The sequence below is a fragment of the Rhea pennata genome, chromosome 13 (genome assembly GCF_028389875.1).
Source record: "Rhea pennata isolate bPtePen1 chromosome 13, bPtePen1.pri, whole genome shotgun sequence".
In the NCBI taxonomy this organism is placed as follows: Eukaryota; Metazoa; Chordata; class Aves; order Rheiformes; family Rheidae; genus Rhea; species Rhea pennata.
Genome location: NC_084675.1, coordinates 3,478,679 through 3,493,221, shown reverse-complemented (window position 1 = coordinate 3,493,221; position 14,543 = coordinate 3,478,679). Strand labels below are relative to the sequence as shown.

The 14,543-nt window shown below is 49.1% G+C and overlaps 2 protein-coding genes across 12 annotated transcripts in view; one reads left to right on the top strand and one right to left on the bottom strand.

Moving 5' to 3' along the window:
• Positions 1-1,201, bottom strand: part of ZNRF1 (zinc and ring finger 1) — a 28,667-nt gene extending 27,466 nt beyond the window's left edge. The window contains exon 1 of the mRNA XM_062586175.1: positions 365-1,201. Within this exon, the coding sequence (XP_062442159.1) occupies positions 365-791 (427 nt within the window). The 5' untranslated portion in view covers positions 792-1,201. The remainder of the gene's footprint in view (positions 1-364) is intronic.
• A 695-nt stretch (positions 1,202-1,896) lies between these two features.
• The window catches only part of WDR59 (WD repeat domain 59), a 50,018-nt gene continuing 37,371 nt past the window's right edge, over positions 1,897-14,543 (top strand). For 7 of the 11 annotated variants that reach the window (XR_009959799.1, XR_009959800.1, XM_062586473.1 and 4 more), the window contains exons 1-5: positions 5,922-6,050; positions 7,865-8,000; positions 11,489-11,574; positions 12,467-12,547; positions 14,433-14,470. Coding sequence is in view for 9 of the 11 variants with exons in the window: in XM_062586473.1 (XP_062442457.1) it covers positions 5,935-6,050; positions 7,865-8,000; positions 11,489-11,574; positions 12,467-12,547; positions 14,433-14,470 (457 nt within the window). In the remaining 2 variants the exon portion in view is untranslated. Of the gene's footprint in view, positions 1,980-5,061; positions 5,545-5,684; positions 5,735-5,921; positions 6,051-7,864; positions 8,001-11,488; positions 11,575-12,182; positions 12,270-12,466; positions 12,548-14,432; positions 14,471-14,543 lie in introns of those variants that run through there. The other 4 variants (XM_062586474.1, XM_062586481.1, XM_062586475.1 and 1 more) reach the window with 3 other exon arrangements.

The window sequence follows — 14,543 nt, the reverse complement described above, 5'->3', positions numbered from 1 at the left end:
GGGGGTTGGGGGGGATGAGGGCCATCTTTTGGCTCCGGGCTGGTGGGGACGAGCCACCCGGTGCGGGGGGCAACCATCCTCCCCAGGCAGCCGCAGGCCCCTTGCTGTGCTGCTGCGGCCTCGGCCCCCGGAGCCGGGCGGGTGCAGCGGGGCCGGCGAGGCCGCAGCACCCGGGGCCCCCCTTTGGTGGGGGCGGGGGGGGGGGGAGCCGCGGGGACAGAGGGGGCTGGGAAGGGATGGGGGAGCGCGGGGAGGGACGGGGGAGTGCGGGGAGGGTCGGGGGGGCGCGGGGAGGGACGGAGGGACCCGGGCAGGGACGGAGGGACCCGACCCCCCCCCGCCCTTCCCGGGACCCCGGACTCACCGCTGTGCGAGCTGAACCACCGAGGCGCGATGTGGAGGGGCAGCGCGTCGGCCAGCGAGGCCCTGGCGCCCAGGTAGAGCATCCCGTCTCTATGGTGACCGCCTCCCGTCTCCTGGTAACCGTTGCCATGGGCGTACGTGGAGTCGGCGCCCGGGCCGCCACCGCCCGGGGCCCGCTCGGCCTCCCCCGCCGCCCGCGCCGCCGCCGCGTACAGCCCGAAGGGGACGGCGCCCGCCGCCGTGGGGTCCATGCCCATGCCGGCCACCGAGCTGACGGAGCGGCTGCGCAGCCCCATGGCGCCGCCGCCGCCCGCCCGGTAATGGCCGAAGTGGGGCGGCCCCCCCGGCGGCGGCACGGCGCTGTCATCCGTCGACACCCCCGGGAAGGGGCCCCGCGAGCGGGCCGCCGTGCTCTGCTTGCCCCCCATGGGCGCCGCCGGGCCGCAGGGAGCCGAGCGACAGCCCCCGGCGGGGACCGGGCCGCGCCGCCCCCGCCGCCGCTGGGAGGCGAGAGGGGGAGGAAGGAAGCGGGGGGGCGCGGGGAGCTAAGGATTAAAACTCATCCCCGCCCCGGGCATCTTCCCCCGCGCCGGGCCCGCAGGGGCGAGGGCGCCCCGAGACCGCCGCCACGGCCGGCGCCCCCCCGGGGCGGGGGGGGCTGGCGGCGAGGGCTGCGGAGGGCGCCGGCGACGCGGGGCCAGGGAGGGGGGAAAAGCCGCCCGGGTCCGCCCGCCCGCCCGCCTCACTTCTGCCTCGGGGCTCGGCCGGCAGCCGCGGAGACGCTCAGCGGCGGCCCATGGAGGGGCGGGGGGGGCGGCCGGGGGGGCGGCGCGGCGCGCTCCGCTCCGCTCCGCGCGGCGCTGCGCTGCGCCGGCCGCGGCCTCCGCTGCCGGCCGCCAGCCGCTCGGTGCTCGGCGCCGCGCTGGAGACAATAGAGGCCGGCAGCACGCATGCTCCCGCCCCCGGCCCCCCCGCCGCGCCGCGCCGCGCCGCGCCGCGCCGCCCTTAACCCCCGCGCTGCCGCCGCCGCCGCCGCCGCCCGGAGCCCCGCTCGCGCCCCCCGCGCCGCCGCCGCCGGCCCCCGCCGCTGGAAGCGCGGCGCTTCGCCTCGGCCACGCTTTTCCCCGCGGAGGGGCGGCCAGGCCGCTCGTCCGCCTTCTGCGGGGGTCGCCGGTGAAAAGCCCGGGGGCGACCACGGAAACCGGAGTCGCGGCTGCGCTGCCGCCTCCTGCCCGGCAGGGCCGGACCGGGCCCGGGGCTGTGCGCCCCGACACTCCTCCTCCGCACCCCCCGCACAAGCCGCCGAGCCCCGCGGGCGGCCCCGAGGCCCCTCCGGCCGGCGGGAGCGGGGGGGCTGGTCCCGTCGGGCCCGCTCGCCGCGGGTCCCACTGCCCCGCCGGGCGCGGGGGGCCCCGCGGGCCGGGGCGCGCCCGCCGCGCACTACATTTCCCGGCCTCCCCCGCGCCGCCGCCGCCGCCCTCGTGCGCAGGCGCGGAGCGCGCGGCCCCTCCCGCCGCGCCGCCCGCCCGGGCCGGCGTCGGGGGTTGCTGGGGCGGCGCAAGATGGCGGCGCGCTGGAGCAGCGAGAATGTGGTGGTGGAGTTCCGCGACGCCCAGGTGCGCGGCGGCGGCGGCCGCCGGGGGGGCCGCGCTCTGCCTTGGGCGGTTTTTTTTTTTTTTCCTTTTCCTAAAAAATCTCGTGGCGGGTGCTCAGCGCCTTGGCGTCGCTCCCCCGGCCCCGAGGCGCGGAGGTGCGGCGGGCGGGAGGTGCCTCGGCGTCCCAGGCCGCGCTGCCTTCGAGCCTGGCCGCCGCCAGCGAGACGGAGTCCGTCACACCGAGCAGCCGCCTGCCCAGCGCTGCGTTGTGCCAAGCGCCTGAGAGGAGTCCCTGTAATGGAGTGGAACGAATGGAGGCCAGCTCCGCTGTTTGTGTAGTTGCCGATTACGTTTCTATTTTCATTAAAGTGGGGGGAGCAGGAGGACGCGGTTTTTGCTCCCTGCTCGAACCAGGGGTGTGCAGGGGAGCGTCTCTACAAGCTTGTGACCTGGCTGCGGTCAAAACCTGTGAGATCTTGGTGTACCTGTTTGGTGTTTCTGTTAGCAGTAGCAGTGCTGTAGTTTGGCTTACGGGAAAAACACTATATTTCCCGAGGCAGTTTTATTCTAATCTTAATTAGATTTCAAATATCTGTGTGTTTTTTTTCCAACTATATTGGCAGGGCTAGTAGAAGATGTTACCTCCTGCTGCTCATCTTCCCTTATTTTTCCTCTTGAGCCCATCATAGCAACTTTTATGGCTGCAAGTATAAATTGTTGAATATAGCTCAGTTAGCAGGAAAAGCAGGTTAGTTTTTTAAATAGCAAAAAGATCAACTTTTATTTTTGAAGCTGCTGTTTACAATAGAGCTCCCTTCAGTGTTTGCTTATGTGCTTTCTTAGAAACTGATCTAAGAAATAGGGCTTTTCTTTCTTTTCTTTCTTTTTTAAAGGTATTGGCAGTTACTTCACAAAGCAGAATGTAATATGTGAATTATTTCAGTAAGATATCTAGAAAAAATACAAAACCTGTCTAGAAAACCTCTCATCTTCTAGTTCATCCCCTTGTGCTAAAGCAATGTCAACTCTATGTTTGCTGTTCGTAAGAGGTGCGTTGACTCCCATGTGTGTTAAATCCAGCCTACGGTTTGTAAACTAACAAAGCTTTTCTGTTTGTGTCTGAAAAACTTGATATCAGTTTTGTTTTCCTTCTGAAATAAGTTCTGGTAACTGGAAACTGGTAACAAGATACAGAAGTGCTTATTCCTGGATCACAGATTCAGTGGTTGTCTGGCTCGGAGAGTCACAGGCTTATCATTTGATTGCTTATTCATAATGATTTGTATGTGGGAGCAAAGAGGGGAAGAAACAGATGTTTAAATCCTCTTCAGCAATCGGTTTCAATCTAGCTGTTGTGGTGATTTATGTCTTAAATAGGGAGGTATTTCAATTACTTCAGTTTACTCCAATGATCCTTCTAGAGTGGCTCTGACCTGCCAGTTCTCTCAAATCAGAGGGCTTCAGCCTCTTGGGGTGGTAGACTACTGCTTTCAAGCTAACCTCATGTGTATGTTTGGGCTTTAGCTTTTTTAGGATTTTGCATGAAAGATTTTTACAGAGTGGAAAGCCGAGCTTCAGAAGCATAAATGCCTTGTTTGTAATTGTGCTATACCAGGCTTGAGCTCCATTTAAAGGCCATGCTGCATCCATTATCCCTACCCTAAACTTGCGTAGCTGCAAAGAGAGTCAAGGAGTGGCCAGCTGTTACATTTATAGCCTGTACATGTCTAAAGCGACTGCAGCTACCTTCATTTCCAAAAGTAGGTTGTGAAAAATACAGTATCTAACCTGTAGCACTAGTTAAGCAGAAAATCTTATGGTAGTTTGAGGCAAATACTGTCTGGAAGTGACATTTTTCTATGGAAGCTGACAGAGGCAGCAGTCTGTGTTCTCTTTTCGTTTGGGTTATCCCACAGGCTCATGTCAGGCCTGTCAATACTGTCAAAAGGAGAGTAAAACGCTACCATGTCCAATTACAAAATAGTACCACTATTGGCAATTCAGTGTGCAGACGGGAAGTTAGGCTCCACAAACAACTAATCTTTTCCGCCGACAGTTTAAATTGACTAGCAGGTTTTCTTCTGTCTGGGGGGAAGATGGCAAAAGCTGTGTGAAATATGTCAGCTGACTAGCTCTCACATGAGAAGGCTCTGATTTCAGTAACGTCTTTAGTGATCCTCATTTTAATTCATCACAAATGAGATGTATATCATCTGACAAAATCTCTTTATATTGTTATAAATGTAATAACTCACTTTGGAAATGTTGTTTGCAAGGTATTCTGAAATTTAGGAAGTTGGAGTTATTCCTTCACCATTTAGAGATTTAAAAACTGGCCTCTTATTTAGAACATTAGTTTTAGGACTAGGAAGGATTTGCCAGAACACTAGATCTGCCTTCTGGGAAAATAAATAAATAAATAAATAAATAAAAGCAGAACAGTTGTTTCAGAAAGTTCTGAAACAGCAGAACTAGTGAAACTTGTCTTGACTGGGTATAGATAGCGGCACTGTGGACTCCTGCTGAAAAATCTTCCTGTGGCATCTGTAACTTTTTTCCATGTGCACTTTTGATCTCTAAAGAGTAAAGAGAGAGCTCATGTTGCAGTGTTTCCCTCAGCTGGGGTGCTTGTGAGGTAGCAATGGGGCCTCCTTTCTCTACCCGATAGGCTGTTCTCTTGATGCTTGAAAAAATTATGTTTTTGTGATGATTATACTCCTGTCAAATGTGGTTGAATTGGAATGGGATTGACATTCTGTCTGTCTGATTTTAGTGATGCTTCTGAGCAGTTGCTGTGGAACATCCTAACGTCTTGTTAAATCCATACTGAAAATGCTTAGCAAAATCCTGAACAGCAGCAGAGACATCCTAAGCCTTCAGAGAGGTAGCTTTGAAGATGACAGCAGTTGGTTTGAAGTTTGAAGTTACAGCATATTGTGGTTCTTTTTTTTTTTTTTTTTTTTTTTGTACTGCGAAGGCTAAAAACTGCATTGAAGTCAAATGTATGTTTATGGGCTGAACTGCTCAGCTTTCTTAGTAAAATTTACCTTTATTCTTTTGGTGAGTAAATGAGGTGATTGGCCCATACAATTCTGGAGGAAGATGGTGCTCAAACAGTTTTATTTTTTTGAGTTTTTTTTCCCTCTTGTGATGCTTAAGTGATCTCTCAGCCTTCTATAGAAGCACCTCCAAAGTAAATTCTCATGCTTCTTAGCCCTTTCTCTTTCTTGGAGACCAGCTATACACAAATGGTTGCACTATTATATCCCAGTACATATATAATTAAATCTGGCCCTGGAATGGAAGACAGAGAGACTGAGAGAGCTCCTGAGGGGAAACAGAGGCTGATTAATAAGGATTATTAGACACTGCTGATTGAAAGGCTGCAGCTGTGATTGCCATAGGAGGGAGAATGTAGCAAGGTTTCAGTGCTTGCAGTGGTGTCTGCCATGTCTTTTTCAGAGTAAATCAAAGACAAGACATTTTGTCTGTGCTGTCCTGCATCCCAGAATCGACTGCTTTACCCCATCACCCGTCTGTGATTCTTTACAGGGATGTTGCATCTGCCATTCCTGATGGATATCAGGTTTGACTTTTGCCATAGCAGTTTATGCCTTGAAGATAAGCTGGCAACTTTTCCTGAACTCGTCCCCAAAGCTGTGTGTTTGACTGAGAAGCTGACCTGACAGGTGTAATTCAGTTTTGTTCTCTGTTTCTCTTTAACAGGCAACTGCTATGTCAGTGGACTGTCTGGGACAGCGCGCAGTACTTTCAGGGTGAGTGTGACAATTCCCATTAGAAATGTGTGACAGCCATTTCCACAAGCCAAATCAGCAACCTTGAGGCTGACCTCAGTTGAAAAGCTGATGTATTGTTTCAGAAAGGTGCAGCTGAATTCTATCCGAGGCTTCATGAAAAGGATTCTGGGTCACGTTTCCAATGGGATACAGAGTTTAAAAACAGCAGCAACAATACAATGAAGTACTGCTGTGGCTTTCCTGACACATACTTTCCTGAATCCGCTTGCAGGGGGTGTGTGACGTTGGTTATTACTGTTTGGCTTCTGTTTGAAATACAGATCAAAGCATTTTGGTAAGACCAAACTTACCTCAAACATTCCCGTAGTGCATTTGGGCAGAGGAGCCAAGCTCTCTGACCTGTTCTGTTGGTTCAGTGCAGGACAATACTCAACAAGAGCCAAACTTCTGCTGTTTTGGCTTTCTCCAAGATTGTTTTCTACCCTTTGTTCTCTCATTTCCTTTTACACAATTCATCTCTGTCACCTCCATCTGTGAGAGATTAGCAGAGCTGATCTGGCAGTAATATACTCCTGTACACGTTAGTCTTTTCCTTATTTGCCTGTATACCTTAGATAAATCTGCTGTAGAAGGACTTTCTGGGGGACATAGGGTGTCTGTGGACACTGAGAGATTGTGGTTGTTCTGTGTTGCTTATGTTGCTGCTGCTGAGGACGCATGTGGTCCTGCAGGCAGCAGCCCTGGTGGTGGAGGGGCCCCTTTGCATTGGCAGGGCACTGGAGTAGGTGCTGTGTACTTCAGGCTGCCTGAGCTCCCAGGAGTGCTTGGCATTACCTAGTTACCTCGAAGGCAAGGCTGTAAACTGCTCAGCTGGTGCCTGTCCAGCTGTCACCTTTCTGTGCTAATGGCAGTTGCTGTCCCACTGCCAATGACAATTACCACACCAATTTAGATGCTCATTTCAAATTCAGAATCATGCGTGTGCAGCTGACCTGTGGCTGTGCTCTGTGCCCCCCTGCCCCAGTCTCTGCTTTAGAGGCTATGGGTCCTTTGGTACAACTCAGAAGCCTGCTCGCTTCCATGCAAAACTCTGTCCCCCAGGTTCAGCCCCTCCTGCAGCATGCTCAGTACCCTTTGGAATTTGCCTCCTTTCTTTTGATGCTGTGTAACAGCCTCAGAGGGCTTGCCATTTCACACTTCAGAGTAGGGAGCCCCAAGGACTTAGTCTGGAAAGGCAGCAAAGATGTTTCCTCCTGTTCCTTTTCTTGGGAAAACTCACAGAGCTTGGAGCTGCTGTTTGCTTGCTCTGTAGCTGACATACTTGATGCTTTTGTAGTTAATTGTATATGGTTCAGTATGTTTTGGTGCTAGTCTTCTATTAAAGTTCAGCTGGCTCTCAGTTATCCCTGCGCAGTTTATCTTCCTGGTAGATTAATCACACTGTGGAAGAAATGAAACCTTAACAAGCTTCTTGGGGAGTCAACCATGTGCAGCAGGTTGTATTCACTCAGATTGAGCAGCGTGCAGATATCTCTTTGCTGCAGGTAGGGTTATCTCAGGTAAGTAGTGTAACCAGATCAGTGCAGTGCTGTGTCCATGTTAATAAACTTTGTCACAGCTGAGTTAGCTCTGTGCAGGTGTGTTTGTAGTGTCTGCAGAACCAAGCTCATTGAACAGTGTGGTGTGGAAACTCTCAGCCACGTAGAATTGTCTTAGGTTTGTAGGGCTCTTTAACTCGTGCTCAGAGCAATCTATCCAGACTGAAGCTGGCTCCTGTGGAGCCTCTGCATTGCACTCCCAGCCCTGAGCTACCTCAGCTCTGGTGCCTCACTAGACCAGTAAAACATATTCAGATATCTGTGCACCATTTCCTAACACTTTCTTTTGTATCCTAGTTATCTAGCTCTTCCTGTGGTCTGGGTGACCAATTAGATTTGCAGAACCTGACTAATTTCAATTTTTTTTTTAATATAACCCTTTTTGAAGTGTATAGTTGAATGTAGCATTTTCAGGAATAGTGTTTTCATCTGTCTTGTCAAATGCTTCTCCTTCAGCCTTCTAGGCAGAAGGCTGTAAACTCCGTGCGAGCTGGGAGTTTGGAAATAAGCCCTGTGTGATGCAGCCCCTTTGTGTCTATGTGCCTTGCAGCCGCCGTTTCCTCTACATAGTTAACCTGGATGCACCAAATGAGGGTCATCGAAAGATCTCTCGCCAGAGCAAGTGGGACATCGGGGCAGTGCAATGGAATCCGCACGACAGCTACGCGTACTACTTTGCAGCTTCAGTAAGTTCACACATGTAAAAGCAGAAACTCTCTTCATCTTCCTCAGTCTTTCATGGGTGGACTTCTCCAGGCTTGGAAAGCTCTGTGTAGCTGGCACAGGCATGCCTCTGCAAATCATATTTCAAGAGCAAGACCTAATTTTGGTTTACGGACAGTAAGGTGAGGTGTTTTGCTTGGTGCTTCTCAGTTTCTGTTCAATTAGTGTTGAATCTAGGTGTTGCTTGTTTGTATTCTGTGAAACATCTTGCCAAATAAATCAGGCACCCGAATGATGCTTTTCTAGAAGGAAGGATGGATGGGCAACAAATGTTTCTAACCTCCATTCTATTATGAGATTGGTCCATGTATTGAATTTCTTGCTCTGTGCTGTTTTGTTTTCAATTCCCTGCATTACTGGTAGGATGTGGCGCACCAAGCAATCTGTGAATAGCAGAAGTCGATACTGGCTCACAACTGGAACAGTTTAGATTTGCAGATGGGCCAGGGACCAAGTCGGTGAGGAGTTTTCATTCAATGTGTAAAGTAAATAAGCTGGTCTGAAGAAACAGTAGTGCAAACCATGTCTAAACAGGGCTGATGCAGCGGTCAGTTGAGACTTGAGCTCAGTTTTTAGCTCTGTAATTTGTTCACGCGGAATGCCGAGTGTCTGCTAGCAGCAGTCTTTGCAGCAGCACGGTGGTCAATGGCTACAAGTGCTAGCTGGACGCATACTATTCTCCTGGCAAGATGTTTGTTTGGCCGTGTTCCATCTGCTTTTATAGTCTGAGAATCTTAGAGTAGCTGAGGATGGAGAGGTTTCCTCCTTTTTTTTTGAGCAAACTCTAAGCTGAATGTGGTTTCCTCGGGGGTTTGTTTCTTTTTCTTCCTGAACTGGCTACAACTGCACATTGAAGGTGGTTTTAAGAGTGGACTGGTATTGTCAGTTAGGAACCTTTATTTGTTTGCTCCTAGCCCTGGTACATGACTGACATCTTAAAGGTGCCTTCAGCAGCTCTCTGCGTCTGAGTGGAGAATTAACAAAACTTGCAGAAAGGTGTCTGTCAGTGCCGCTTCTGGATACGGTTTGTGGAAATCAGAAGCAAATAAGGAAATGTGCTATGCTGGCTGCAAGCAGAGCAGGAAAGCTTCCCAAACACATGCTGAAAGCTATATCCAGGATAGTTAATACTGATTTGAGCAGGAAACTGTTTCAAAGCAGGGCAGTGCCAGTCTCATCCCTGTCTCCTGCTGCCTTGAGTGGACACAGGAATCTGTCTTGTTCCAGAATTATGGTATTGAGGTTCTGCCTGAGCATGTAAGCCTTCAAGAGCCATCCTTTCCTTGAACTAGTAGTAGCTGGCATCAAATCTTGCCACTCCTCTTTACAAATGAAGATGTTAAGATGCTCTGGTAATTCAGATGCAGTTGCTGATACAGGTCAGGGGAGGAATCTCCAAGATTAGATTGGGCAGCTTTCCCAGTTTGGGTCAGAAATGCCTCCTTTCCAGCTGTCTCACAGGTGGCTGGCATTTTGCTGTTGCTGCAGTATATCCCTTTCCTGGAACTAGAATTTAGCCTGCTTTGCTTAGAAGGGGAAGGCAGACTTGCGCCATGTGCTCTGTGTGTGTGTGTGTCTCCCAGGTGAGGTCTGGAGGCACTGTGGATGTATTATGCAGTGCCAAATCTAAAGGATGAAGTTGTACAAAAAAAGCTAAATTAGCTTGGATTCAGACCTGTGAAAATGCAGTCTACTACTTCTAAGCTCGAGCTGATTCTCATTCCCTAGACAGTCTGCTGCTGAGGTGGTCATGGGAGGCCAGCTCAGGTATACCACACACATCTTGTTAACAGCCACAAGGATCCTATCTCTCTGTATCCCTGTGGGTGGAAAGGAGATATAAAAGACTACAAGTATGATTGCAACAACCTTACTGGGTTTGCAGTGCAGCTAAATGGAAGTGGTGCAGGCAGAGGAGAAGTCTGTCCTTCTGTTTGCATAAGGGCTTCTATTTTTTTGGCTTCTTTCCAGCAGAATGTCCTCTTGCTGTGCTTGGCTGTAATTGCTTTCTAGCTCAAGCATGTTTCTGAGGACTAGTGAGCTGTTGTTTTAGAAATACCATTGTTTTCCATTCTAGGTCCCTGATAGTCTTTTTGTGTGGTCACAAATGCTTGAACAGGAGAGTGATGAAACTATTGGAAGTAGATGCTGATACTTATTACAAGAAAGACTTTTTAGAAAGTGCTCCTGATGTGAAGAACTGTGACTTTCCCACACCTGCTGCTAGAGACAACAGTTTGCACATGAGATGCCCCTCTAAGAGTCTGAGAAGCTTATGGTGATCATTATCTTCTGTCATCAACCTTGGAGTCTCAGAACAAATCCTGTTGAGTAATTTCATTCTACTGACTTAAATCCTTCAGTCAATGAGCTGGAGTTGATAGAGAAATGCCATATATTATTGCTGAGTTGGGAGGAGACCTCCCATTTCAGGGAAGGGTGGATTTTTTTTTTGTCTTTCTGCAAGCTTAAATTCTTACGAAGTAGGTTTGGGATAAAAAAGAAAAATGCTCCAAAAATAGAGAACAGACTTATTTTACATTACCTTTTCCCTTGTGTGTGTGTGTGTGTGTGTGTGTGCGCTTGGAAATGAGGGGCTAATGACGATGAAATTTTGAAGTCTTGTTATTTGATTTGCAAAATCACCATGAATTTTCACAGTGCTTGGTGCTGTGTATGCACCCAAAAAGGCAGCTCCTGCCCTAGAAAGGTTACAACTGGCTGGGACTACAGTGAACTTTGATTGAGGCAGAACATGAGTTTAAAGTACCATATCTTGTTTCAAGTAACTTTGTGTATGGCTGCGTTGGAGGGGTGGGGGTTATTCCTTGAATCAGTGAAGAAGCCCTAAATAATGCTGCTGTTGGTTCATCTGGTTTGTTTCTGTGGTTACTGCGGTTAGTGATAGGCGCTTAGGCTTTTTTGGGTGGCTGGAAGAATGGAAGTACCCTTGAGGAGGTGACCCTAAAGCTGTTAGACTGTTCCGTGTTTGGCAGAGGCCCTGGTTAGTGCAGAAGGGAATGGAGGGAGAGTTGAGAAGTACCAGTGGTGATTCATCATCCCCTTCACTGAAAACTCCAGTTGTGAATCTGAACAGACTAGCAGGATATTTTTGCAGAAAGAATTTGGCTTTCTGTTGCCTTCAGTCACAGCATGTTGTTAAGAAGTAAAAGCTCTGAGAACATCGTTTCGTGCAAACAGTTTTCAATGGGATTTTTCCCTATTCCGGTTTATCTCCAGTTTTGAGTGGATGTGATCAAATTTTAGGCTTTTGAGATTCCTTATAGCCTGTAGGTTCATCTTTGTTTTCTTTCTGCTTTGAGTGAGGACTTCAGTGCGATTCAGCAGGTAGCTGAGGTCCTTTAAAAAAAGGGAACCTGGTCCTGACACACGGGGATTCCTGTCCTACCTTGTTTGCCTGCCACCATTTCCTTTCTTCATTTAATTTCAGAGCAATCAGCGAGTAGACCTGTATAAGTGGAAAGAAGGTAATGGGGAAGTTTGCACATCGTTGCAAGGGCACACACGTGTGATCAGGTAAGGAACGAGCCATGCTGCAGGCTACTGGGAGGAAAATGGTGGGTTGTTTTCACAGAAGGTGAATGTTTGTTCAGTTCTGGCTCTGCTCTGAGAAATTCCATCTATTTTTACTCACTTGTCTGGCTGGTACTGTCTGCCCCTCTGTCCTGCCTTCCCATTTGGAGATGTCTGATGTAAAGCAGCTCACCCTTTGATGGCTCCCACCAGTATATCAAGTTAGCCTTCAATGCCTTGGGTGTCATTGCCCTAGGCAGCTGTCCTCATAATGAACAGCAACCGTCATCTGGGAAACAGATAGTAGCATGATTATTAAACTGCATCCCAGCCATGTTTCCCTGTGACAGCAGTTTAATTAAAGTAGGTCATCCCAAAGACTAAATTCCTAGTGTGTTACAGTGGTGTGTGGGAGGTGTCTTCCAGTGAGTCTAAGGGTGCACTTTAGCTCTGGGCTGGAAATGCAAGTGAAGCAGCATTTTTCCTCTTGTGTTCCAGCTTTCCAGTGTGAAAGGGAATTGCAGCACCTGAAATGACACTTGCTTGGGCTGCGTGGAGACTGTTTGTGTCCCATGTGCTCCTCGTGAGCCCAACAGGAAGGCACGCCAGAATGAAAGGTTGATCAGGCCAAGGATGCTTGAAAACTGGGAACACACTGCGAGTGTCCCCTTCCCTGTGGAGGAAAGTCCACAGACATGGTAGCTATAAAGTTCAAGGCTAAGAAAATGCTTCATTCTCTTACTCAGAGAAATGATTAACGTCTTGCTTTTTACCTAAGGGTGTTCCAGGGGATATCATGGAGTTGGTGTGAATTTATTAGAGAAATGTATTGGAGACTTGTGAGAAATTGATGCAAACTACTTTTCCCTGACCTAATATAACTTTGCATTTGCAGTGACTTGGACTGGGCAGTATTTGAACCAGACCTGCTGGTCACCAGTTCTGTGGACACATACATCTACATTTGGGATATCAAGTAAGAATCTGTGCTTCTGCACTGCAGGGGGATTATTGAACTCCTTTCTGCAACTGGTAGCTTGAAGGGCAGAGCATTCACTGATGGATGCTGTTTTTTCAGCTGAGCTTGCAGGAGCTTCAGCTGCTTCCCTTAATCACAAAGATGTTTTCCATTCCCATGCTTTCAATGCAGGGCAGTAGAGTGGTAAAGTTATGCCACAGTCATGTGCTCTTGACTGGAAGGAATACCAACTGGCTTCATACTCATCCAATTCAGATCTGTCCTTAGGAACTTCTCCTGGATCCCAAGGGTGCTCCACATTTTTTTTTTAATTGTTCTTTTTTGGCTGAGCGAATGAGCAGATTCGTGGCCCTGCAGCCATTTTCTTTTCCACTAAATTCAGTGATTGTTGCTGACTCTGTCAACAGTGGGAGAACTGGCACTAGTAATTAGGAACCATTTTCTGTTCACTCATTCCCTTGATTCCTGGTGCTTTGAATCATACGATTTATTTGAAGGTAAAAGATCTTTCCAAAATAAGCAATATTGAAACCCTGCATTTGAGACCTGAGGAGCAAGGAACTGGCATTGGGACTCCTGGGTTCTCTTGCTGTCTGTACAGCAACTCTTTATGACCCCAGGCAAATCACTGTTCCTCTCTGCCTCCGTTGCTCAGTTATAATAGAAGGATAATTATATAACCCCATTGCACCAGGGTACCCTGAGGCTTATTTAGCTCATGTGAAGAACTTAGATCCTTGGTTAAATGGTGCTTGAGAATCACAATATATTATTAATGTGTAATTAAAAGACATAGACAGTAACTGCTGGTTGTATTTTCCCATGGTGCTATCTTTAATGCCAAGCAAACAGAGACTTGACTGAAGGTTGTATCAGAAGCCCATGCTTTAACTGTGTTCTGCCCTCCTGTCATTTTGTGTCTGCATGTATCACTTGTTCAGAGATGCTTGCTCATACAGTTTAACTAGCTCTTAGATCCCACTTGCCCTAGCGGGATCTCTGAGCTTCCTTGGGCAGTGAGGTCCTAGGGCTGGGAACCTCCTGGTGAAGTGGCAGCCCTAACGGCACCCTAGGGAGATAATGCTGCGGTAATGGTGGCTGGAAAATCCCTTTCATACAAAATAACTTGATTAAGCAGAAAATTTTAAGAAGGAAAGGTGCAGTCCTTTCTAGTAAGTATTCTGCTTTTCAGCAGACTTTAAAAACTGAAGACCAAATTCCTTATTTTTACTGACATTTTTCATTAAATGGCAGGTGACTTTCTGAGGACCAATGTCAAGAATTGAGTTATTGTTTTGATCCAAGTCCTGACAGTCCAAGTCTGTAGAGTCTGCCCAGCTGAATTTATTTCCTGCTAATTTTATTATTGTATCCTGGACATGAGGTCTTTGCTCTGAAGTCACTGTTCCATATGCTTTGAATTGGGATCCTCAAAGGCCTGAGAAAGGCCAGTGACTTTTCTGTCATTTTTTTCCACGGGTCTGTTTGTTCTGTTTAATCCTTCTGGGAAAGGCTGTTTTGTTGTTTCCTGCAGCAACGCTCAGTGAACCCCGTCTTTCCTTTGCCTGCCCGATAGCAACATGCCACACTGTGGGTGTGCCTTCCTCCCTCGTGTCCCTCCTACTCCATCCAGTGTTATACACTTGCTGCTGTATGTTGTGGCAAGACAGAATGGGTGTTATCCTCCAGCTGGTCCCTTTTGTGTTGCATTCCACTTACCTTGATGTAATTTAGCTTTAGATTTGCACTTTAAATAAGCAGAAGGCATATTAACTTCCAAGAGTCAGCAACAGTCAGTATTGGAGGAGCAAGGAGCTCACTGAAGAGGCTGGACCTGCAAGACTGTGCACGGTGTACTCACATGAGCAATGTTGTGTTTCAGAGACACCAGGAAGCCTACAGTCTCACTCTCTGCAGTTGGTAAGTATGGTATATGCATGATATAGGCCTGTTTAATACCTACATTTAGCATCAAGTGCTCCTGGTGTTCCTC